The following is a 24,543-nucleotide window of genomic DNA, read 5'->3' on the forward strand; positions in this document are numbered from 1 at the left end:
TTACAATAATGGTAACAAAACAGTGCTTAGAACCGGGCAAGGCTGCAAGGTAGTCGAGAGCACGTCATACTATACAATTCCGTTGGAAACTAGCCTTTATTACAGCTGTATAAGACCACCCGTATTTAGCTTGAGGTGCTGTCGTCTACTCATCCAATCACAAGTAATCACCCACACATTACCATAACTTGTCCGGAAACCATGTCTTAGGAACAAAAAATAAGTTAGGCTGAGTTGCACCATCAAACTTTAACCGTAACAATAACGTTAACCGGTGCTTTTTGTATGGCGTATGACATTATTATTGACATCTGTTATAGTTAAAGTAAGATGATGCAACCCAGCCGTAGTCTAGCAGTCAACACGAACATTGGTTTGTCAATTATTTCGTGTATAACAATGTTAATAGGCGAGTTAATTTGCTAGCTGGCTTTAATTTAGGACAAAATAACAGTAAATAAATCAAAAATACTGTGACAAAATAAAGGATGACTAGACAAGACTTAGACTTCAAATAGGTATTCGATAAATGTTATGTTCAAGTATTAATATGAAAAACTGTATATTTCCACTTAATTTTTAGAGTTAACATTATAACAAAATTATCTTATCTTATCAAAAATAAAATAGATTATTTTTATCTTGTCATTAAAAGTATTGCTTATTTATTTAATCCCCGTGTAACTTATTTATCTAATCACTAATCAGTACAATAAAAGCAGTATTTTCAGACTTGCTATGTAGTTTTAAAAGATGTTAGTTTTTATTTATTTATTTATTTATTTATTGTGTTTTATGTGCATTGAAACTGAAGATAAATAACAAATACGTAACAATAAGGTATTTATGGGTAACATTATTCGCATCTTGAGTGAACCGCATCAAAATTCATTTATTCACTCAGCGCCATTCACTTTCGTTGATAATAAACCGATTTCCATATCTCTATCGAGAATTTTCTTCATGTGGTTCCTTTATTGTTATGTATTCTATTCCTATCAATGCCGTTTCTGCTGTTTTGGGCTTTTAACCAATTGCTAGAGTTGAGTATTTGTGTTTTATGTGTTAAACGTATTGAAATGCTAGAACCAGATGTTAATGGATAGTCCAATTTACTTGCTTGCTGTTGCTGCATTGAAAGAGAGCAAAGATTTTCGAACTAAAGCCAAAAAGTTTCTGATGTTGGAAGCGGCTAACTTTTAAACAAAACACTCAGATTAAAATTGGTGATTAGAAGGTATGGAATAACAAAAGCCGCAATAGTGTGTAAAATTAACGAAAACAAGGTAACATCCAGTTATCAGAACTGTGGTCAGAATATCACAGGAAAAGCTAAAGGAAAATGTAACATACCAGCGATCTAATGAGTAGAGTTCCCTACCAATGGCATGTTTCTGAATTCATACAAATCCAAAGGCATGAAATAAAACGCACTTTCTTGCTGGACAGAAAAGAAAACTGAACCCTTCGGGTGATACTCTGAACAAGAAGAAAAAGGAATCCAAGAAGATGATCCCCCTAACCAAGAAAAACATACGACGTCACGATATTTCAGTCAGCGTCAAATAGTTTGTGAGACCCAAAGTAGCCAATAAGTTCGCAACACTTCTTTGTTACCATCGAAATAAGGTTGTGTTGTCAACTTTTTGTCTACCTTTATCACGAACTATTTGATGCTGACTATACCTACATCATGGCTATAGAAAAATAATTGCTGGGGTTTTTAAGGTGGGTTTTACATCACAACATCCGTTGCATCGTACTCACCGTGTCGGAACACATAAATTATGAAATGGGGATTTTATAGATCTCGCAGATAAATCTAATTTTAGATAAGCAAGCCCTTCTAAAATTGGATAGAACGAACCAAGTAACATACCGTGCCCACCCCAGAATGGTATAGTGCCCACCTCTGGGGTGGTGGATCTTAGAAATAGAATCTTCACACTAAGATACTCATCGCAAACCCCCTCGCACTTCTTCACCTGAAAAATAACTAGATACGCCGATGATCTATCAAAATTTCAACCCAAATGTACAGTAGAATAGCTGTGAAATACGGAAAAATCGTTATGGAGTAACTGCTCAGTAGTTATTTGTTTGTTTTGATAACATTTGACAAGTAAATTGTAACATACCTGACCTTTGTCAAGGTGTTAATAGAGCTGTCGTCGGGACAGATTGCTCTGCTTTATTTGAACAACACTCAAATCTGTGTTTATTTGTGAATTATCACTGAATTTGAATGTAGTCAACAAATGATAGAAGACAAGCACATCACGCTAAGCTTTTTGGTATCTTAATGAAGTTGGAATAGATGCTTATGTAACAAAAATGTATAGTCTGATAAGCTAATGACTGTACAGAAGTGACCAATAAGGTATTTGTAGTTTTGAGTATGAATGGTATACGCACATTGCTAGGTAATGCTAGGATGAAAATCCAGTACCAGCCTTTATGTTCGCAAACTCTTACATCCCTAAGATCTTTAAAACACGATTTTGAGCACGCTTGTTTCACTGTATATCGCAACTGCTTACTGCACCCATCGGAGATTTTTATAAGGCAAACCTTTATTGGAAAAAAACATAGCCTCCTTCTGGCGCAGTGGGGTAAAAAATATATTATTATATCCAATGTTGTAATCGCAAGAAAACAAATCATTGTCATAGAAGTCATAGCAATATTGAATGATGTGTACGCTTTGAAACAGTCTATTTAAATGCACGTTCTACTTACTTTCATAAAAGAACAATATAGTATTCCCATGGAGAATTATTATGAATAGTCTTGCGCTGACTTGAGTCGACCTTGCCATATCAATTGCAAAACAATGCGTTCTTAAGGTCAGAACATCCTGACATTTGCAACACTGTTGACCTATTTTATGACATATTATATGGGTCATAACATAATATAGCAAATAGTCTGCTTGCGATTCGTTCTGACATTCATAAATGATTACAAATGTAAATACTTAAATAATTCATCTATTGTTATGACGGTTTATTCAGGAAACGGTGTTTTACTATTGATGAAACTAATTTTATTAAATTGTTGTAAGCGCTAATTCCATCTAGGGAGGGTTTCCATTTGAATACTCTTTAATGCATTTAAATACATATAATTCAAGTGGCAAGATTAATAGCCGTTGTATTATGTATACCTCTATATCGACGACATAGTAATGTTGTTTTTAAAACAACAAAATCGAACGGATTAAATGTTGAGTTTTGGGCAAAAAACCATATGGCATTGCGTTGTGTGACGTTATCGCGAACGCGGCCTCCGATGCGCGTGAGTCATTGAAACCAGGCCTACTCCAAAACACGACATGTAAAGTTTCGAATGTCTCCATCCCTCTCACGCGAAGCGAGATGACAGCATAAGCGACAGTGACAGACAGAACCGAAATACGTAAATGGTTACAGAGTAGGCCTGCAGACCCAGAACTGCGCAAAACCTTTAGAGGTACAGTCAACATCATCAGGCTATACATTTTTATTGCAAACAAGGCTGCATTACAACGAGATAAGACGTCACTGTTTTTAGCTTGATTTGCCGTCTTTCATACAGTACTTACATTTCAAACCTGAATTTTCCTTTATGAGGGTATGCATTTTTTTTTAATTTAATTCTCTTATTGAATATGTGCATAAATAGTGTGTGTTTAAAAACCCATATAACATACAACAGGACTCAGTTAATCATCAAGGAAATTAAGTATTTTACTGGTACCTATGCAGGAAAAATAATTCATTAAATAATTAACTTCTAATAATAATTCTGCTGAAAATTTTAACGTATTAGATATTTAAGGATGCGGATAATGTAACTAGAGTTAAAAACCAGTACAAGAAATCGGACATTATTTTCGGTCTATTCTTCAGTAGTTAATATACAAAACTATGTAAAAGTATGAGCTGGAGATTCAAATCTTTCATAGGTACAGTCAGCGTCCAATAGTTCGTGTGACATCCAAAGTCAACACAACCTGTCAACTTTTTGGTACACTTTGGGTGTCACGAACTATTTGAAGCTGATTCTAATTTTTGTTCGACCTTCAGGCACAGAATAAATGGTACAGGGTAAAGAATAAAATCCTCATGTTCAAACCGTATTTTATGCCTAACTGTACTTTATTTCTGAGTCAGTAAGCTTGATAATGATCCATTTCAAGTAGGAAAATCGACGTGCACCATTATCTTATCATTTGCGAAACGATCAACAATCATACATGAATATGTAAAATTGCTGAGTGACCTCACCGTTATCAAGCAAACAAAGAAATTAATTACAACACTCTTAACAGCCTTAGGAAATTGAATTTTATGAAATATGGGGGCGAATAAGAAATATTTATGATCAGTCATACAGGGTGGAAACGATAAGTGATCTCACTCGATTATTTCTAAACTATACAAGATATCAATAAACTAGTTATTGATCCTGAAAGTGCTTCATGAGCTCTATCAAACGGTATTAATAATAGGTTACAGAATAAACTGGATCTATCCGAAACTTCAATGTTTCCAGCTTCCATACATTTGGTAAAGTCACATTATTTTAAAAACTACATAATGATATCGTAAAACTGATTACTGATTCTAAAAGTGCTTCACAAGCTCTATCCAATGGTATCAATAATAGGTTACAGAATAAACTGGATCTAACCAAAAATTCAATGTTTCCTTCTTCCATACATTTAGTACTACCACAGTCATGACACTCATCTCTTGACAATATTATAGCAAGTAAAGCCTAAAACCAATGTTTTTCATTAATAATTTAAAATAAGAATACAATTTACGAGTTTATTTTAAGTATTTATTATTAAATTAAAAAAATTACACTTCTAATATTGTGTGTCTGGCATACATTTAGTATGGAAGCTGGAAACATTGAATTTTCAGATAGATCCAGTTTATTCTGTAACTTATTATTGGTACCGTTTGAAAGAGCTCATTAAGCACTTTCAGGATCAGTAACCAGTTTTTTAATATCTTGTATAGTTAAGAAATAATCGAGTGAGATCACTTAACGTTTCCACCCTGTATACTGCTACGCGAGGGTATAATATTATGAGCTATTCGTCAAGTAATAAAGGTAGCTGGATTCAGGCCGCTACCACAACCGCTTAGTCCAGTCAATAAAGCATTATAGATGGAAAACTGTAGAACACAATTTCTGACTTCAGGACTTTATTTAGACTAGTTAGGAGGTGAACATAGCAAAAGTCCCCGCCCTTAGCCCTTGAGCCGGCGGGGAGAGGAGGGTTTAAAGGTGCCACTTTTCGGTTTTTCGCTTAATCCTCGGAAACTATGCGACCTAGTGACATGACTACTATGAACCAAAAAAAGCTTATTCAATTTGCTACAGATGAGATAAACAAGTTTTTCTATGAATTGTATAGTTTTCGCGGCATCTGCTCTAGAAGGTCTGTAATTTTGGAAATTTTATTTTTGTCTTACATGTTCCCATCAGGAGAAATTCGACTAAATCAACATTGAGCAATCATTCTAGACATGCGGGAGCATGTTAAGCCTAGTTCCAGCGAGGGGACTACACCGTGCGTATATTTAGACGAATCACTTTGAGCCACTTTTGACTCCTCATCACTCAAAAACTACTGTGCATTAACACTTCAAATTTGGCTCATGTGTTGAGACTTGCAAGATATGCATCAGTTTCAAATTTCATAAATATGCCTCAAACGGTTTTTTAGATATTGACGTCCAAAAATCTACATGTCTGACCTATAGACCAAATTCTAACCACTTCCAGATGACCTCGAAGGTTCAAATTTGGCATCCAGAAAGGTAGTTATGTAAATACAAAGGAACCAATAAAAAACCAGTAAATTTTAACATTTCACATGTGATAGATAGATAGTAGTGCTCTAAATATCGATTTTTGAACGTCAATACCTAAATAACCGTTTGAGATATATTTATGAAATTTGAAGCTGATGTATATCTTGCAAGTCTCAATACATGAGCCAAATTTGAAGTGTTAATGCACACTAGTTTTTGAATGATGAGGAGTCAAAAGTGGCTCTAATTGGTTCGTCTAAATATACGCACGGTGCAGTCCCCTCCATGGAACTAGGCTTAACATGCTCCCGCATGTCTATAGTGTTTGCTCAATGTTGATTTAGTCGATTTTCTCCTGATGGGAACATGTAAGACAAAAATAAAATTTCCAATTTTACAGACCTTCTAGAGCAGATGCCGCAAAAACTATACAAGATATAGAAAAACTTGACGGTCTCACCTGTAGCAAATTGAATAAGCTTTTTTTGGTTCATAGTAATCATGTCACTAGGACGCATAGTTTCCGAGGATTAAGCGAAAAACCGAAAAGTGGTACCTTTAAACCCCCCTCTCCCCGCCGGCTCAAGGGCTAAGGGCGGGGACTTTTGCTATGTTCACCACCTAACTAGGCTAAATAAAGTCCCGAGGTCAGATATTGTGTTCCACGGATTTCTCTCTACACCGTCGTTAAGGCATTCATTGACTGGACTAGCTAGCAACCGACTATTATGGAAATCATTGGTTCAACAGTGGACGTTCTATGGCTGATATGATGATGATTAGTCAAGTCAGAGGGAAGAGGACATTGGCTGCGGCTGGCCAAGTCATATCCATTATTTCTAGGGTTCCGTAGCCAATAAGGTGTATTCAATTTTTTTATTTTTTTTACTTTGAGTGTCATGAACTATTTTTGACGATGACTGTACTAAGTAATCTGTGGTTTTGACACACAGGCTGCCCACAAAAGTGGTAAAAAACAAAGTGTATTTTTGTGACAACCGTTAGGTTAACATAAAATATCGTAAAAGCTATGAAATCATTTAAAGTTGTACCCGCAAACGTAAAACATTCGTGTGATCATCCAATACATCCGTACATTATACTACGACTACACTACAATAACGTATGTGCATAATTACAAGGTTTAAACTTTAATGTGTTAAATATTCGGCTGAACTGACTATTGAAAGGACATTACAACGCGAACGTGTCAGATCCTATGTATTTCGCCTGTCATCACTTACTTTCTTTTTTTTTTCTTTTTATCTGTCAAATTACAATTGCAGATTACAATGCCTCAAGTAAAGCTTCAGTGCTAGGCTCAGTTGCACCATCTTAACTTTAACCGTAACTATAACCGGTATTTTTGTATGGAGTTTGACAGCTTTTGAATTTGTTTGTCATAGTTATAGTACCTAAGTCAAAGTTTATTTTATTCTGTACTTAGGCCTTTTTTAGGGCGCTTATGTCCCAAATAGCTTGCCCTACCACCACTTCGGGACAACATAATAATATGGGCTGGTACCTACTGAGAAGAAGTAAGATAGAGCAAGCAACCCAGCGTGAATCTCAATTTAATATCGATTATTTGTTAAATCGATCGAAATCGAAAAGGCAAAACCAGTTTTCTAATTAGGATCGAAAATAGAAGGACACCACGACCAAAACAAATACAAATGCGAAGTTTAGTAGATGACATCATAATGATAAAATGTAGAAGTCATTGAACCGGATTATTATTTCGCTTCATAGCTTTATTTGTCGTCACAAGATATCGAAATGTAACTCGATAAAAACAATTGCACCAGACGATCAGTCGGCACGTGCCTTCAATCGAGTTGAAAACGTCACGTGGACATCGATAAAAGTTACTGCACAGGATGAACTTCTTTCTTCTTCTTCGAAAGACAGTTTAGTAATTTGTATTGAACAAATTAATAGTCCCTTTAACCCCTCGTGCTTCTTCCAGTAACTGGGCCCACCTTCAATGTAAATAACCTTCAATTAGTAAATTAAGCACCAAATCAACAAAATTTACTCTAGAATCTTAGTGAAAGTAAAAATTCAATCCTGCGACTTAGCCCGTTGACCAAGCTAAAAGTGGGCCAAGTCACTGGAAGACTGCTTGTGTTTAGTCCAACGGCGACGAGGTTCAAGCCAGCGTTCCTCGGATCTCGAGTCGGCAAGTCCGACACCATCACCGTTCTGTTCGGTTCTGTTCTGGTCTCTTCAAAATAAAATTAAATGTTTTGTTTTGAAACCATTGAAACGGATGTTCCGTGTAGTAATTTTTTTACTGTTGTTGACAAGGTCACTGATAAGGTGCGATAAGAGGATGAATGGTTTACTTCCTAAACAATACAGCATTTAAATTACCCTTACTTTTATAAAAAGCCTAAACGTGATAATTTGGACGTATCCTCGACGCCATATAGAAGAACAAATAAGAAAGAAGAAGCATCTGTTGCTATGTTATGTCAGCGAAAAGATAAGTTTAGGCACGTTTAGGTGACTACTTGATCAACCCACCAAAAAAAATTTTTTTATAAGTATACTGCAATTGGTACTTCTCTGCTGGAATCGATACGAAGAAGATCACGGTGGTCCAAGTCACATTTTCATCTTTTTGAAAAAGTATTTCATATACCCAAAGATTTCTTTATCGCTATGTTTCTAAAGTCACGATAACCTCGGTTAACTTTCGGAGTAGACCTGCTTATCATCACAATAGCACCAAATATTAACATCTGAGTAATGTTTTAATCTAGGTTTTTCCCCAACGTAACTAATAATTATAGCTGCCTAATTAATTAACTGTGTTATTATGACACTGTTCGTGTTTCGATCTTTTGTTCGACTGGTGTCCTTTAGTAAAGGTATCTACTACTTTACATAATGAGATATCTTGGAAGTTGGTTAATTTTGGTATAAATTGGTGTAAGCCGCGCCAAAAGAAACTGGCAATTTCGAAAACTTGTAAAATAAAATAAAATTATGATCACTCAGACCGTCAACCCTCTATTTTGGTAGATTTGTGTCATGTCTTATTCACACAGTGTTATTTATAAACATTCAATGCGATGATCTTAATATTTTTATGAAAATCCCAAACAGATTGGTTTCTCAGGAGTATCTTTTTCATTACCAACTATAATATCTTTGTCAGCGCATCAATGCGAGCCGTAGGTACAATATGCGAGAAATTGACCAAGACGAAGCGCGAGCAGTTACACCTAAGTATGGGCTACTCACGGCGAAATTAAGTGAAGTGCGTGTTTACACTATACGTCTAATTTCCCGCATAGTGAATTTGCATCATAAAATTTACTTCTACAATTCATCAGATGTTTGCTGAAACATGTAGGCAATTTAAATCAGTCTTTGATGTGATTTGTTGCAGTTGTCCCCCCATTCGCATTTGGTCCCACAGACGCAAGTGGTTCGCAGATGGTCACATTTTTCATTACCAAGTCTAAACTTTTGAAGGTTATCTGAATGTGACCATTATAGTATAAGATCCCGCTATACAACGACCTTCACCGAGATGCTTATTTGATGAAACATATTTTATATTCAATTTAACATGTCAATAATTATATTGCTTAAGGGTTGCCTAATAAATTTCAGTCCAGGATATGATTAATTAATCATTAAAAAAAGTTTTATTTTTAAATATTTCATCGGTTTGATTATTAAACAAACTCCATACCAATCGAAAGTATGAAGCCCATAGAATATGCAAACGTTAGGTTGCCTATTCTTTTCCAGTCATAACTCTCGGGTTGCCAGGTATAAACAGGTAAATTGATAGAGCATTTTGCATCGGTCTGATAATTTAATCAAATATAAATGAAAATAAAGATTATTTCATTATGAACACGGTGGTATAGGGTTGCCTGCGAAAAATCAGTCCTGAATGACGGTTGTCGAATTTCGTAAAGTGAAATTAAAACTGAAAGGTGACATTTTTCGAGTAGTTGGCAACATTTGGGAAAGACGAGTTGTATGAGGCGTTTGTGTGTCTTGTCAAGAGGTGTCGCTTGGGTGAAAAAAATTCTCCAGTGTTGCCATGCTTTCGGAGATTTGGTCCAAAAATGTCGAAAGTGGAAATAACGACTTCCGGTCAAAAATTTGGATGACGCCTCCTGCAAAAGGGTCGTACAAATGACATTTGACCATTTTCATCTCGATCACCTGGCAACACTTGCAGCTATGGGGAAAAGTATTTTTTTTCGACATGGGTGTCTTTAAAGTTAAGGACGGACAGAAGGAGATATGGCAGAAAAATCCAAAAATGGGGTTTGGTCGGTTATACGACCCAAATTATGGGAAAAATCCGAAAATTCAGAAAATCAAGATGGCGACCGAGTGAGCGGCCATTTTGTAAAAAGTTTCAGATTTCTGATTTTTCAAATGCATTTTTTGGGCAGTTGGCAACATTTGGGAAACTCGAGTTGTATAGAGCGATTACGTAGTTTGCTAAGGAGTATCGTTTGGAAAAACAACATTTTCCAGTGTTGCCATACTTATTGCATTTTTCGCTTAATCTAGACCATTTTCCGCGCCGAAACCCATTTTTACTTTTTTTCTAACTTAAACCAATCCCGTGAAACAATTCCTTAAAACCACCCAAGTCCCAAAATTTTGTGGCCCCGTAACTGCCAGTGTTGCCAGGTAATCGAGATAAAAATAGTCAAATGTCATTAGTTTGACCTATTTGCAGGAGGCGTCATCCAAATTTTGGACCAAAAGTCGTTATTTCCATTTTTTACATGTTTTGACCAAATCTTTCAAAGTATGGCAACACTGGAAAATGTTGTTTTTTCCAAACGATACTCCTTAGCAAACTACGTAATCGCTCTATACAACTCGAGTTTCCCAAATGTTGCCAACTGCCCAAAAAATGCATTTGAAAAATCAGAAATCTGAAACTTTTTACAAAATGACCGCTCACTCGGTCGCCATCTTGATTTTCTGAATTTTCGGATTTTTCCCATAATCTGGGTCGTATAACCGACCAAACCCCATTTTTGGATTTTTTCTGCCATATCTCCTTCTGTCCGTCCTTAACTTTAAAGACACCCATGTCGAAAAAAAAAAATACTTTTCCCCGTAGCTGCCAGTGTTGCCAGGTGATCGAGATGAAAATGATTAAATGTCATTTGTACGACTCTTTTGCAGGAGGCGTCATCCAAATTTTTGACCGGAAGTCGTTATTTCCACTTTCGACATTTTTGGACCAAATCTCCGAAAGCATGGCAACACTGGAGAAATTTCTTCACCCAAGCGACACCTCTTGACAAGACACACAAACGCCTCATACAACTCGTCTTTCCCAAATGTTGCCAACTACTCGAAAAATGTCACCTTTCAGTTTTAATTTCACTTTACAAAATTCGACAACCGTCATTCAGGACTGATTTTTCGCAGGCAACCCTATACCACCGTGTTCATAATGAAATAATCTTTATTTTCATTTATATTTGATTAAATTATCAGACCGATGCAAAATGCTCTATCAATTTACCTGTTTATACCTGGCAACCCGAGAGTTATGACTGGAAAAGAATAGGCAACCTAACGTTTGCATATTCTATGGGCTTCATACTTTCGATTGGTATGGAGTTTGTTTAATAATCAAACCGATGAAATATTTAAAAATAAAACTTTTTTTAATGATTAATTAATCATATCCTGGACTGGAATTTATTAGGCAACCCTTAAGCAATATAATTATTGACATGTTAAATTGAATATAAAATATGTTTCATCAAATAAGCATCTCGGTGAAGGTCGTTGTATAGCGGGATCTTAGACTATTACCATTTACGAGTGTGGGACCACTTGCGTCTACCAAATGCGAATGGGACAAATTGCGGTCATACTGTTTTTTTACCAAGAGCGTAAAAAGATACTATGCACGTCATTGTTTTAGAAGCAGGCTGAAAGCCTGGGCCCTGGACTTGCATAGAATGCCAATTGAAAAAGAAGGGTGTGTCTGTAAATTGTACCTGGGCATGGTTTTTTGAGAGCAGGTTCTGGGCACTTTCCCGGTGTTTTTGGGAGCAGTCTGAGACAAAGCAGGTAATTACCCAGAAACTTTTAGGGCTGCCCCAGAGTGCCCAATAGAAAAGGAATCTATTAATTTTACCTGCGCATGCTAAATGATTTTTTGGGAGCGGGTTGAGACCCGGGACATTTTTAAAAGGGGGCTTAGGGTTATTCGAGCTTGATTGATCATTTGCGAATAGGACCACTAGCTTCTGCGTTACCAAATGCCAATAGGACGAATTGCGTCAAACCTTCCAGGGTTTGAATCTTTCAGGTTTTGGTTTCCAATGAAAAATACGGCTAAGCGGACGGAAGGCTAAGTTGGTTCACGAGGGTGGAACACCTCTCAGGGTCCTTGCGGCCATCGAACGAGTCCAACTCCGCCGCGAACATGTTGTGAGCGTCATAGAATGGATACTTGTGATGTACGGATTTTTGAAAGCAGGCTTACCAGAACTCGTGCCCAGGGTTCTCAATGGAAAATGAGGCCTACCAGGGAACTTGGCCAGAGATCCAATGGAAAATGCTTCGTTATTATTTACCTGCGCATGCCTAAGCTGGTTCACGAGGGTGGAACACCTCTCCGGGTCCTTGCGGCCGTCGAACGAGTCCAACTCCGCCGCGACCATGTTGAGAGCGTCGTCGGCGTAGAAGAACTGGGCCAGCAAGGACCGGTCATCCCTCTGGAACAAAGGAATGAAAGTTAGTCATGATGATAATAGAAAACTAAATGCTGAAAAGAACTTTGTGCCTCGGCATATGCTAAGCGAGGAATTATTTGGTACAAAAAATATAAATAACAAAAGTGACCCCCAATGAAATAAATACTTCAGTAATAATGTAGTTTTTTAGTGCCTAATCACGTATTTTCACAATCAAAGAAAATTAATCGCACACGTTTCGGTCTAACCTATTTTGTTTTAAATTAATCAACAGTACATTGACCTTATATTGTAATTATTTCTAAAACAACAGCTGTGCCGGGGCCCTTTTAAGCAAGCGGAGTAAATGACCTCCCTGACCTTTCCGGTTGACCTGCCAAAGTTTTTATTGCGTACCTAATTATTTCGAATGATTGGTATACAGATTTATCATGCCTAGCTTCAGTCCGTGGGTTCGCCTGCGTGGATTTCCGACCTATCACTAAGAATCTTTATATCACGGCCTCTGATTAAAAACCCGTTATTTCTCACCATTACTATAAATTATTATGAGTTTTGAGTTGTATCACCTATTACTTGAGAAACACAAAGACAAACTTTAACCCTATAAACATTTATTTTCGCATCCACAAAGATGTCTGAAGTCAGATCTACTTCTATACCAAAATTATGTAGTTCTAAATGGATTCGGCTCCTTAGAGACTATCAGTAGTTTTTGGAACGATGTTGCTTTCGCATTTTTAATTAGTATTGATAGTCGATGTCATTGGTTTCTTTCATTAGTATAACGTTCCTTGAGCAGAACGTTATTTATTTACAAGTTTAACAAGCGCTGATACTTTTAAAATTGTCGAACTGATCATTAATTCCGGTCAAATGTCAGAATGTCTAATAAACAATGGCACTTTCAAATTCAAAACAAGTATAGTGACAAATACTAACTCAAAGATCCTTGAACAGGTCGAGGCGAAGGGCGAACACGCTACCTCCAAAGAGTTCAAGAATCGTACAAATTATTCAAGTGTTAAGAATGTTCTTGACGGTGAGTGACTGAAACTGAAGTTTTCCAAGAATAAGTTTCGTTATTTTTTATTTGTTTAGCAACACAATACAGACTACAAGTGAATGCATAGCTAAAATGATTAAACCAGGTTACAAAATAAACACAACTGGTTAAATATTTAGATACCTTTTAAAACTTCTAATATAGCTGGCAACAATAATAATAATCTGTAAAATTTGATACAATAACAAATAAAATAAATAATTTGAAAATCAATAGAGCTACTTACGCTTACAGTTAAGTTTGGAAAAGATACATCTGATTAATGAAAATGTTGAACGGTTTGCATAAAAGCAACCCTGAAATAGAGAAGAAGATCAATGACAAAGAAGACCTTATCTTATTCAATCAAGTGGATCTTGTCTAATATAAATAAATTAACAAATAATTATGCTAAACAAGCAAAATTTAATTTGATGCAAAATGTATCAGGGTTTCACAAAATATTGCGTTTTTGCAAATCACGAAACCCCAATGCAAAGTTACAAACTTGTTTCTAATAAACGATTGACATTATTAGAGGCAGTTCAACCAAACGGCCGATTCTACGCGATATGCTAAATGTAAACTTGTAAATTGCTTTTACATAGTTAATTCATGCCAGCTAGTATGTTAAGTGAATTAGCAAGAATTCCAGAGGAGCTAGGTAAGTGGACCGAAGCAACAGGGCTTCTCAGTGTACGAGGAGTATGACCGAGAAAATCTGATGTTCTCATCATACTAATAACTTTCAAACCCTGTTTCATGGAAAAAAAATCGTTAAATACTTCGTCTCAAATTCACAATTTAAGCAAAGATCTGGATGACGTACAAATGACTAAATCGAGATAATTCTAGAAGGCAAAGTCTAAAAGAAAAACGGCTAAGGAAAATTAATACAGGAAAATAAAAAAAATAATGGTATCTTATAAAGTAGTAGTAATACTGGACAAAGAGTTGACCCTTGAAGGACACCTGGAAAATTTTACATTTATCAAACGCCATAATCGAAACTTTTTGTATGGAAAACCTCAGCGATTCAGGACACAAACTTTGTATAGGCTTAGTTAAAGTGAGTGGCTGCGACCAAGGCGACAGACGTCACACTCGGTTGGATTTCATCGCTTATTTCACTTTCATCAGACCCTGATAAAGCAGTTTCAACTTTATTCAACGTACCATTAAACCTACTGTCGTCGAGCATCGTCTTTATTTTTGTTTTTAAACGAGAATGCAAATCGATTTGACAATTGCAAGATTCGGACATCGCTCGCAACAAAATCGCGACGAGGATTTGCTAAACTGTTTATGTAATGTTTGAATGTTTCTCAAAGGATTTAAATTGGCTGTATCGTTTCTAAACATTAATAATTCAACATAGCTAGAGCTACTGTACTTATTTTTTACAACTGTTCTACTTTTACTGGACATGTCTGTAAAATGAAGCCTACTTTTTGCTGAAAAAGTTTCCTACATCGATTGATTAATTTCATTAGAAAAACCCTACTTATATTAAAAATTCTTAAGCAAAAATAACAGATTTAACAAATCATTTTAATATTTAAACAATAAATTGAATTGAACTGTAAAGTCTAGTATGCAAATCATCTTCCAGCGCAAAAAAATAACTTTTTATGCCATCATAGTGTCAACAAAATTTTGATTTCGCTTATAAAAAGACACCTTTATTAGATGTTTTAAGTCAGGCCTCGGAAAGATCCTAAAATTCCGTGATCTTAACTTGTACCGTGTAAATCAATTATTAAACATAACAAAACACAAGTGATAGAGATACATGATGAATGACTTTCACTAACATTTTACTGATTGTACAAACAGACAAGTATTTACTACACATAGACAAAGAGTCATTAATTGTACAAACAAGCAGCATAACAGTAATAGTTTACACAAACGTCTTGCCTCTTAACTTTTTAAACATTTACCTAAATACATATGGGTGTTTCTCTGCTATTTGGAAAATCGTCCATACAAGACTGTCCTAAAGTAATTTTATTAAATGTTGAGAAATTTTGTTAACGAAATTCAGGGCAATAGTAATTTAAATACATATCTAAAAAAGCCCACACATTTTCCCCTTAGTTTTTGAGTTATTGGCGATTTTTCGCAAAATTGCGACAGGGGAATGTTGCAACCACCCAGGGGAATGTATTATGGACAAAAACAATTAGTATTTTTCTTTGAATAAACAAACTCTTTATTTTTCTTTGCTATTATAAAAATATGTAAGTTTTTGAAACAAAAAATATTATTATTAAAACAAATATTACTAATTTATAATGACTTTTCTTAAGCCTAATAACAGTAGCATTAAACTTAACGAACAATTAAGTTTTAAGACTTAAATTGTATGACACTAAAGTCAGTCTTTATAATAATGAAAAATGTAGTGTCCTGCCTTTTATAACAGAACCAAAAAAATACAAAAAGTACTAAACAAAAAACATTATTACTGCTAATTTTTGTTTTTTGACCCCGTTTCTGGTGAATGTAATATTGAAACGCTATTCTTGTTATTTCGTGTTGGGTCAGATGATCTTAAAGGCGCCTGATGTTCTTCTGCGAAATCTTCTGAATCAGATGTAGGTATTTTCCCTTCCGAAATTATTTGTTCATTATCATCATCATCATTTCAGCCATAAGACGTCCACTGCTGAACATAGGCCTCCCTCAAAGACTTCCATGTTGATCGATTCGTAGCGGCCTGCGTCCAGCGCCTTCCTACTACCTTTATAATGTCGTCGGTCCACCTTGTGTACCGTAAAACGCAGCGTGGGACGTCCACGCGGCCTCCACTACAGAACCTTGCTGCCGATGGGCCATCAGTTCTGCGTACTATGTGCCTTCCTATTGCCACTTCAGCTTGCTAATCCGTCGGGCTATGTCACCGACTTTAGTTCGTTTACGGATCTCCTCATTTCTGATTCGATCTCGTAAAGAAACACAAATTATTTGTTATGTCTTCATGACTTTCTTTTTTGCACGAAACTTAGCACAGTGCTCCCTCCAAACCTTTTTTACAGCCTTATGCTCACGACAACTCATATCTTTAACTGATTTTATTTAAAGTTTTTCTTTTTTCTTCTTTTTTTCAATTTTTCTTTTAGGGTAATGTTTCAAGTCGATGATATCATAATTGCACAGCTATACGTTTTTGTTCTAGAAATTCTTCTCATGTTTCGCGTAGCTTCTTTTTCGGTGAAATTTTGAGATAATACCTACTAAAAAGACGTTATTTTAGTGGTCAAAACCTAGGAAAACAGTAGTATGAACAGTCCCCTGTGGTATGAACAGTACCCTGTGCTATGAAATGACAGGGGAATGTTCGCCAGGGGAATGTTATTTTTACGTGAATACTTCATAAAACAATATCATTTAAAAACATTAAAATAAACGCAACTTATGTGGCTACATACTAGAAGATTAATTAATTTAAACAAATTGTCGTTATTAAAACTCTTAAAATAGTAAAAAAAAGGCTCACCAGGGGAATGTTTTCACTGACGGCCGAGACGCGTGGTTCACCAGATGACGCAGTAGTAGCATTAAACAAAATAGCGGCTGCCCACTAGCTACACAACTGAACAACCTTAACACCTATTGCGTTCCGTTTTGCGATCTAAGTGCTTTGCGCCAAAACTAAATATGACTTTAAACCGGTTTTAAAATTTTAACAGGGGAATGTTTTAATAATTTGAGGACAGCATTCTCAGAAGGATATTTTGATTAAAATTATATTGTAAACATTGTTTGTGATGTATTAAGATGCTAACTGTTATTGTTAATGTATTTGGATATTTTTTATTCAAATATCAACAGCAATATAATAAACATTTGTAACAATATGTGTAATTCTGGAAAAGGGACGTACCAGGGGACTGTGATTTGAGACGTTTGAGGTTATTTATTCGAATATTCCATGATTAAATTACTAAATATGCTATGTCATGCTAAGAATACCTAATTCTATGTCGGTATTGATACAAAAACCTGAGAAATTTTAAGGTTTACTACATAAATTTAGCTTGGGACAGCGATTTTCCATTTAGTGGAGAAATGCCCATATAGACAAAAATAACAGAATAACGAACGATTTGACGTTCCATTAAGGTTTGTTGATAGGAGCGAATCAGAGCGGGGCGTCATTACCTAGTCGTCACAATTAAATAACCCACTGACCCATTTCGCGGGTGATTCAATGTTTTTCAAGTGTTTAGTTTTTTCTTACATCACATCATTTACATCGCGGAATGAGTAACATTTGTTGTTTGGATTAGTACTGGTTTTCCTTGTATCATCGTCATTATTTCAACTTATGGTAATCCACAGCTGAACGTGAGATTCCTCAAAGTAACACAATATAGCACGATCTCCAGCCTTTCATCCAGCCGTTGCCCTAGGTTCACTACCATAGCAGTCCGAACAGGTGGACCATACTATCGGAGAACCAAAAAAAAGTTTGGAGTAAGCGAGTTCTCGAATGTTGACTACATCTACTAGGCAAACGTAGCGTAGATTTTTCGTAGTTCCTCAAAAGTATCAAGTTTCATTTTAACCCCTCTATTTAGGGATATTTAACCATTCACAGTAAGTGCTGCCTTACTGACTGACATTAATGACATCGTTTATTTGGAACGTGTCTGGACTGCCCATTAGGGAAAAGTGATTTAAATTATCATTCTTGACATCAGTATCACTTTCGATTTAGCTTTATATTTTCTCAAGAATGTTATTTCAGGCGGTGACCTTTACTTGAGAGACTAGTCGAATGGACATGTGAGTTTATAAGGTTACCTGCACTTATACACACCGTCAATAGCTCTGTACGTGATTATTTTACGAGGAATAAAGTTGACAACATTGAAATGTGTACAGTTTTATGGAATTTAACTTTGTTTTAGATTGACAGTGTTGTTGACCTATTCAATTTTTAACTTTAACCCTGGGTTGCACCATCTTACATTAACTTAAGAAAGTCTAAAATGTTGACTTCTAAATTCTGTCAATCTCCATACAAATAGTGTTTTGTATGGATATTGACAGAATTTACTTTGTTAATATTATAGTTATAGTTACGATGAAAGTTAAGGAGTTGCAACCTAGCCTTAATACCGCAATTTTAACTCAAAATCTATATTGACGAAACATATGCCAAAGCGGTATGTTGATGCGCTGACATCCCTACCATAATAGTCCTTTAATAGGCTTATTAATTCAATTAAAGTTAGATTATTTCAAATCCATGTTAGAAATCTTTCAGACAATACCGTGTGCAATTACTGAACGGTAAAATGTACCGTAGCAAAATTTTCCTCATTTTCGAATAGTAACAATAGGCGTGATGTCATCGAGCTGAACGAAGACCTAAATAACATAAACCTGACGACCTTTTAAGTCTTTTTATAAGTACAGTACTTATTTAGGCTGATCACAGTGATCAATCATGGTGACCACAGGCTAGCAAGCCATAATTCTATAAAATCAAACTTGAAGTGACTATAAAATAACTTTTGAAAGAAATGTAGTCCTCTATAAATTGATATAGACTTTAGCGTGCGTCACCACATCATTTCTACAAACTGGGCTTGACCTTCGCTTCGGTCATACATTTCAGTTAAATGACGTCCACTGCTGGACAAAAGTCTCTCCCAAGGATTTCCACAAACTTAAAGGTTCTGGCAGATATCTCTATCTGGATCCGGAGAGCACGGGACTATTCCCACCTCTCATTCCCACCGCTGCAACTCCTGTGTAGACAGGATCTACAGCTTGACCGCCAATAAAAACCCAACCAGTGAAGGTTAAGTCTGTCCCGAAGAGCAATCATTCGTTTATTTGACAGATAAGTTCCTAATAGTCTAATAGAGACTTTGTGAGCAGGTGCTTATAAGCAGGCTGTGATAGGATTAGCAAGCTGAAGTGGCAATGGGCAGTGCACATAGTACGCAGAACTGACGCCCGATGGGACAGCAAGGTTCTGGAGTGGAAGCCACATACCGGAAAGCGAGGCGTAGGATGTCTACACACGAGGTGAACTGACGACCTTTAAAAGGAAGACGCTGGACGCAGTTCGCTGCCAACCGGTCATTGTGGAAGTCGTTGGGGGAGGCCTGTGTTCAGCAGTGGACGTCCTACGGCTGAAATGATGCTGATGATTATGTGAAATAGGCCCTCAGGCTTTTTCTAAACCTACGCTCAAAACCCCATTAATCTCAATTCAAATTATGTATCTAGAGCAAACACCGGCTCTTGAATGTAAGTACACGTACTTGAGTTTAGTTTTATAATACGGGCTTTAATCCGTTTTCACTTACAACAAATATTTAGGGTATAGTCGTAATATTTTCGTCGCTGTTTATTTTATTATTAGCATACCCATAATTGTAAATCCTGTTAGTATACCGAGACAGGGAGTGGTGAACACGCAAAACCTATTTGGGTAGGCCAGACACCTAGACATTTGCGTTTTGTCTAGCTTGAAATATAGCTATGATATGGTCATATTATGCGTGAACACGGCTGGCACGTGCAGACACGAAACCACATCATGTGGCTTGTAGGTGTTTGCAAATATGGTAATAAATCGTAATTTAGGCAACAGAAAAGGTAAACGTCTGGCGTGTCTAAGTATACTAATATTATAAAGCTGAAGAGTTTGTTTGTTTGTTAGAACGCGAATTGAAATATTATTTGTGTTGAATAGCACATTTATTGAGGAAGGTTTTAAGCTACTATACAGGGTGTCCCAAAAACAATGGATAACCCTGTAACCATCGATAGGCCTCGCCATGATCTCCCTAACGTCCAATTTTGACCCCCGTAAAAATATCACCGTTTTCAAGATTTTTAAGTTTTTGTGCATTTTTAGAAAATTGCCACCTGCGATTACTTTTTCTCATGCCATTTCTACAAATGAGGATACTTTTCAATCTAGTTTTTTTCCTTATCACAAGGGATAGTTGGGCTATCAAAAGAAAAGATCAAAGTTCAACAAACTAGTTTGAAAGTATGAAAATTTTAAGAAATTGCAGAAGAGAAGGAAAAATTAATTCATTGTCTTGCACTTTTGATCAGCCATCGTGTAAAAAAATGTAGGAAGACCATCGTGCCCATTACCTTAAAAACTTCCTTGATTAATTGAGATTCTGAAAAGGTATCACAAGCTTATGTATTCTGTATTATTTTTATCTTATGGCTACTTGAATAGCAACTAGTATGAAAACTGCAAAAATGAGTTTTTCTCGTAATAGTTAAACTAGGACTGCATAGTGGCATTAAATACAAATGGATAACTTTTAGCGTAGGAATTTTAATAAAGCAACATTTTATCATCATCATCATCATCATTTCAGCCATAGGACGTCCACTGCTGAACATAGACCTGTAACCCTATTGATTTTCATAATGACCGCTTGGTAGCGGCCTGCATCCAGCACCTTCCTGCTTACCTTTATGAGGTCGTCGGTCCACTTTGTAGGTGGACGTCCTACGATGCGCTTTCCGGTACGTAGCCTCCACTTGAACCCTGTTGCCCCATTAGCCGTCCGTTCTGCGTTTTGTGATTACTTTTTACACCTTATAAATGTGCCTATAGACAGATGCCCCTGATGATACACGGCTCGGAAACGTGGATTTTTTGCACAGCGTGCTATGGAAGGGGCTATGCTCGGGTTTCTTTACGAAACCGTATCAGAAATTAGGAGACCTGTAAACGAACTAAAGTCGCTGACATAGCCCGATGGATCAGCAAGCTGAAGTGGCAAAGGGCAAGGCACAGTAGTTCGCAGAACTGAGGCAGCAGGGTTCAAGTGGAGGCTACGTACCGGAGAGCGCATCGTAGGACGTCCACCTACAAAGTGGACCGACGACCTCATAAAGATAAGCAGGAAGGTGCTGTATGCAGGCCGCTACCAAGCGGTCATTATGAAAATCATTAGGGTACAAGCCTATGTTCAACAGTGGACGTCCTACGGCTGAAATGATGATGATGATGATGATAAAATGTTGCTTTATTTAAATTCCTACGCTAAAAATTATCCATTTGTATTTAATGCGACTACGCAGTCCTAGTTTAACTATTACGAGAAAAACTCATTTTTGCAGTTTTCATACTAGTTGCTATTCAAGTAGCCATAAGAGAAAAATAATACAGAATACATAGGCTTGTGATACCTTTTTAGAATCTCAATTAATCAAGGAAGTTTTTAAGGTAATGGGCACGATGGTCTTCCTACATTTTTTTTACACGATGGCTGATCAAAAGTGCAAGACAATGAATTAATTTTTCCTTCTCTTCTGCAATTTCTTAAAATTTTCATACTTTCAAACTAGTTTGTTGAACTTTGATCTTTTCTTTTGATAGCCCAACTATCCCTTGTGATAAGGAAAAAAACTAGATTGAAAAGTATCCTCATTTGTAGAAATGGCATGAGAAAAAGTAATCGCAGGTGGCAATTTTCTAAAAATGCACAAAAACTTAAAAATCTTGAAAACGGTGATATTTTTACTGGGGTCAAAATTGGACGTTAGGGAGATCATGGCGAGGCCTATCGATGGTTACAGGGTTATCCATTGTTTTTGGGACACCCTGTATATTACCACACAGCTATTAAGGGCGGAGCAGTAAAGAAAAATGTTACAAAAGCGGGAATTATAAAACTATTTTCACGGGTGCGAAGAAGATAATAATAATGTTTGTCAAAAGAATTTGATATCTGTGGTTATATTAAAGCCTCAGCTTTAGAATCCATCAACGAAGAGCCCTCGTAATCAAGCTTTGAGGTGACGTCACAGAGCCTACAAGGAAAATAATAAGACGCTGAGGTGTCCGATAAAAACCCGTCACAACCGAAATGAGGAAAACACGGGATCATTAGAATAATTGCAAAATTGTAATAATAAATTTAATGCATAATAATAATAGTATGGCTCGCAAAAATAAATGAAAAATCCTTTGATATCCATCCATCATTGGGTGCCGTGTCTGCGACAAAAACATTTTTATCGCAGAATGTCTGCCACATGTTACGACGACTAGTCACACCAACATTTAACGGCTCGAAGGCCTTAACTCGCAGGATTTAACTGACGTGTCTATAACGAAGGTAGGCTTGAATTTAGCCCAAAGGACAAGTGAGCTGATGTAACGATGATGATTAAGTTAAAATGGGTAACCATTAGTGACAGATGTGACAGTGCAGAACTGCAGACAACATGTTAAATGTTAACCGTGGCATTCAGATGTAGTCAATGGGCATCACTATTATTTGTGTCCCTACACTTCCAGTGAGATTTGGTGATACCAGATGAAAGGGATTCATATGAATTCCTCCTGCTGACAAGACAAGGATCAAGATACCTCATCTGAATGGCTTATAGTGTTGACACAGATTGCTATGTTGCAGAACTCATTAAAAAAACTATAATTTCGAGGAAGGAAATAGGTGGATAATTACAAGTTTCAAATCACTGACTTTCATCCATCAGATAAGAAGACAGACAATGTTTGCCCACCACAACTATTAATTAAATACAATCATATTATCGATAATGCCACTATTGACCAATGTTTACGATACCACGTAGGTACGAGTGGTTGATTTATTTCTCATCGTGCACACTGCAATTATCTCAAGTGCTACAATAGTAACAATTTATAAAACAACAAACCCACTAACCTTATTGTAGAGGAAATAGAGTTCAATTTCAAAACAAAAATGAGTAATAAAAACTCGACTCGCTCATTTAGTATTCATGACGTAACGCAATATGAACGCAAAACTTTATCTCTATGGATTTTCTCAATTATAGAGCATTGCATTGCAGGTTAAGACAATGTATTGTAACATTTGTTTATTAATATTCGTGGGAAGTTTGCGTGCTATGTACTAATTAATTATGAGAACCGAGACAAAGAAATGTGCTAGATACTAATTAAGAAAATATTTACAAATATCTTTGCTTTGGTGTACAAAATAGAGTTGGTTCTTAACCACAGAATGGGGGTAATTTATGCAATTAACCTTAAGATTAATTTATGTAAAAGAGCTATGTCAAATATAAGTTTAATTATTTCTAATGTTAATATGTAGTAATTTAAAAATATGTAATTCCATGTTAGTAAAGTAAATTCCTAGGAGGCCTTTGTCCATCAGCAATGGGCGTCATTTGGCTGAAACGAAAGAACGGTAAAACTTCCATCCAGTCCAGATACTTTTAAGAGTTTGAGGTGTCCTTAATTTAGATGACATTACTTTCCTTCTAAATCTAACTTTAGCTAGTTACTACTGCAGCTAGGCTTTATGCCATAAACCAAGTTACAGAAAGAAGCATAAACGAGGAAAACACTGGCAATTGCAATAAACAAAACATTACGCAAGACCAGTGCTGACTGCTGAGACACACCAGTAAGTCTAGACAAGTGGCACTTTTTGATCGAATCGAAAATCGAATCCGTTGTTATGCAAGGCCTTTCGAAGTTTTGACTATCTTTCGACATTAAAACTGTCACATTTTGCCACTTGTGTAGGGGGCTGAAATGTTTTATTAATTCTTCAGTCCCCTACGGTGTTTATAAGGTCTACCTACAAGATACTTACGTGAGTCTGATTGGGGAGTTCATGTAGATTGTAAATGACATTAATTTCCTAGAAACTAAACTTGAGCTAGTTATCCCTACTACAGCTAGGCATTGAAATAAAACCTACAGAACGTAGTACTTGCAATAAAATGCAATAAACAAAACAAACAACAAGAACACTGCTGAGACACACCAGGAAATGTTTTATTAATTCTCCAGCCCCCTAAGGTGTTTATGAGCCGGTCAATAATTGACGCAATTGCGGAGATCCGTCAGATATGAGAGTTAATACTTGCATGGTAGATGTATGGATGGATACATACAGTAGGTACATCTATAGAGCACATCAAGCGTGACAGGTTGGCCTTGAATCCG

The 24,543-nt window shown here is 36.4% G+C and overlaps 1 protein-coding gene across 1 annotated transcript in view; it reads right to left on the bottom strand.

Moving 5' to 3' along the window:
• LOC135083647 (lateral signaling target protein 2 homolog) overlaps positions 1-24,543 on the bottom strand; it is a 50,387-nt gene that overhangs the window by 20,173 nt on the left and 5,671 nt on the right. The window contains exon 2 of the mRNA XM_063978352.1: positions 12,407-12,547. Coding sequence (XP_063834422.1) covers positions 12,407-12,547 — 141 coding nt within the window. The remainder of the gene's footprint in view (positions 1-12,406; positions 12,548-24,543) is intronic.

This window comes from Ostrinia nubilalis, chromosome 24 (assembly GCF_963855985.1).
Source record: "Ostrinia nubilalis chromosome 24, ilOstNubi1.1, whole genome shotgun sequence".
NCBI classification, from domain to species: Eukaryota; Metazoa; Arthropoda; class Insecta; order Lepidoptera; family Crambidae; genus Ostrinia; species Ostrinia nubilalis.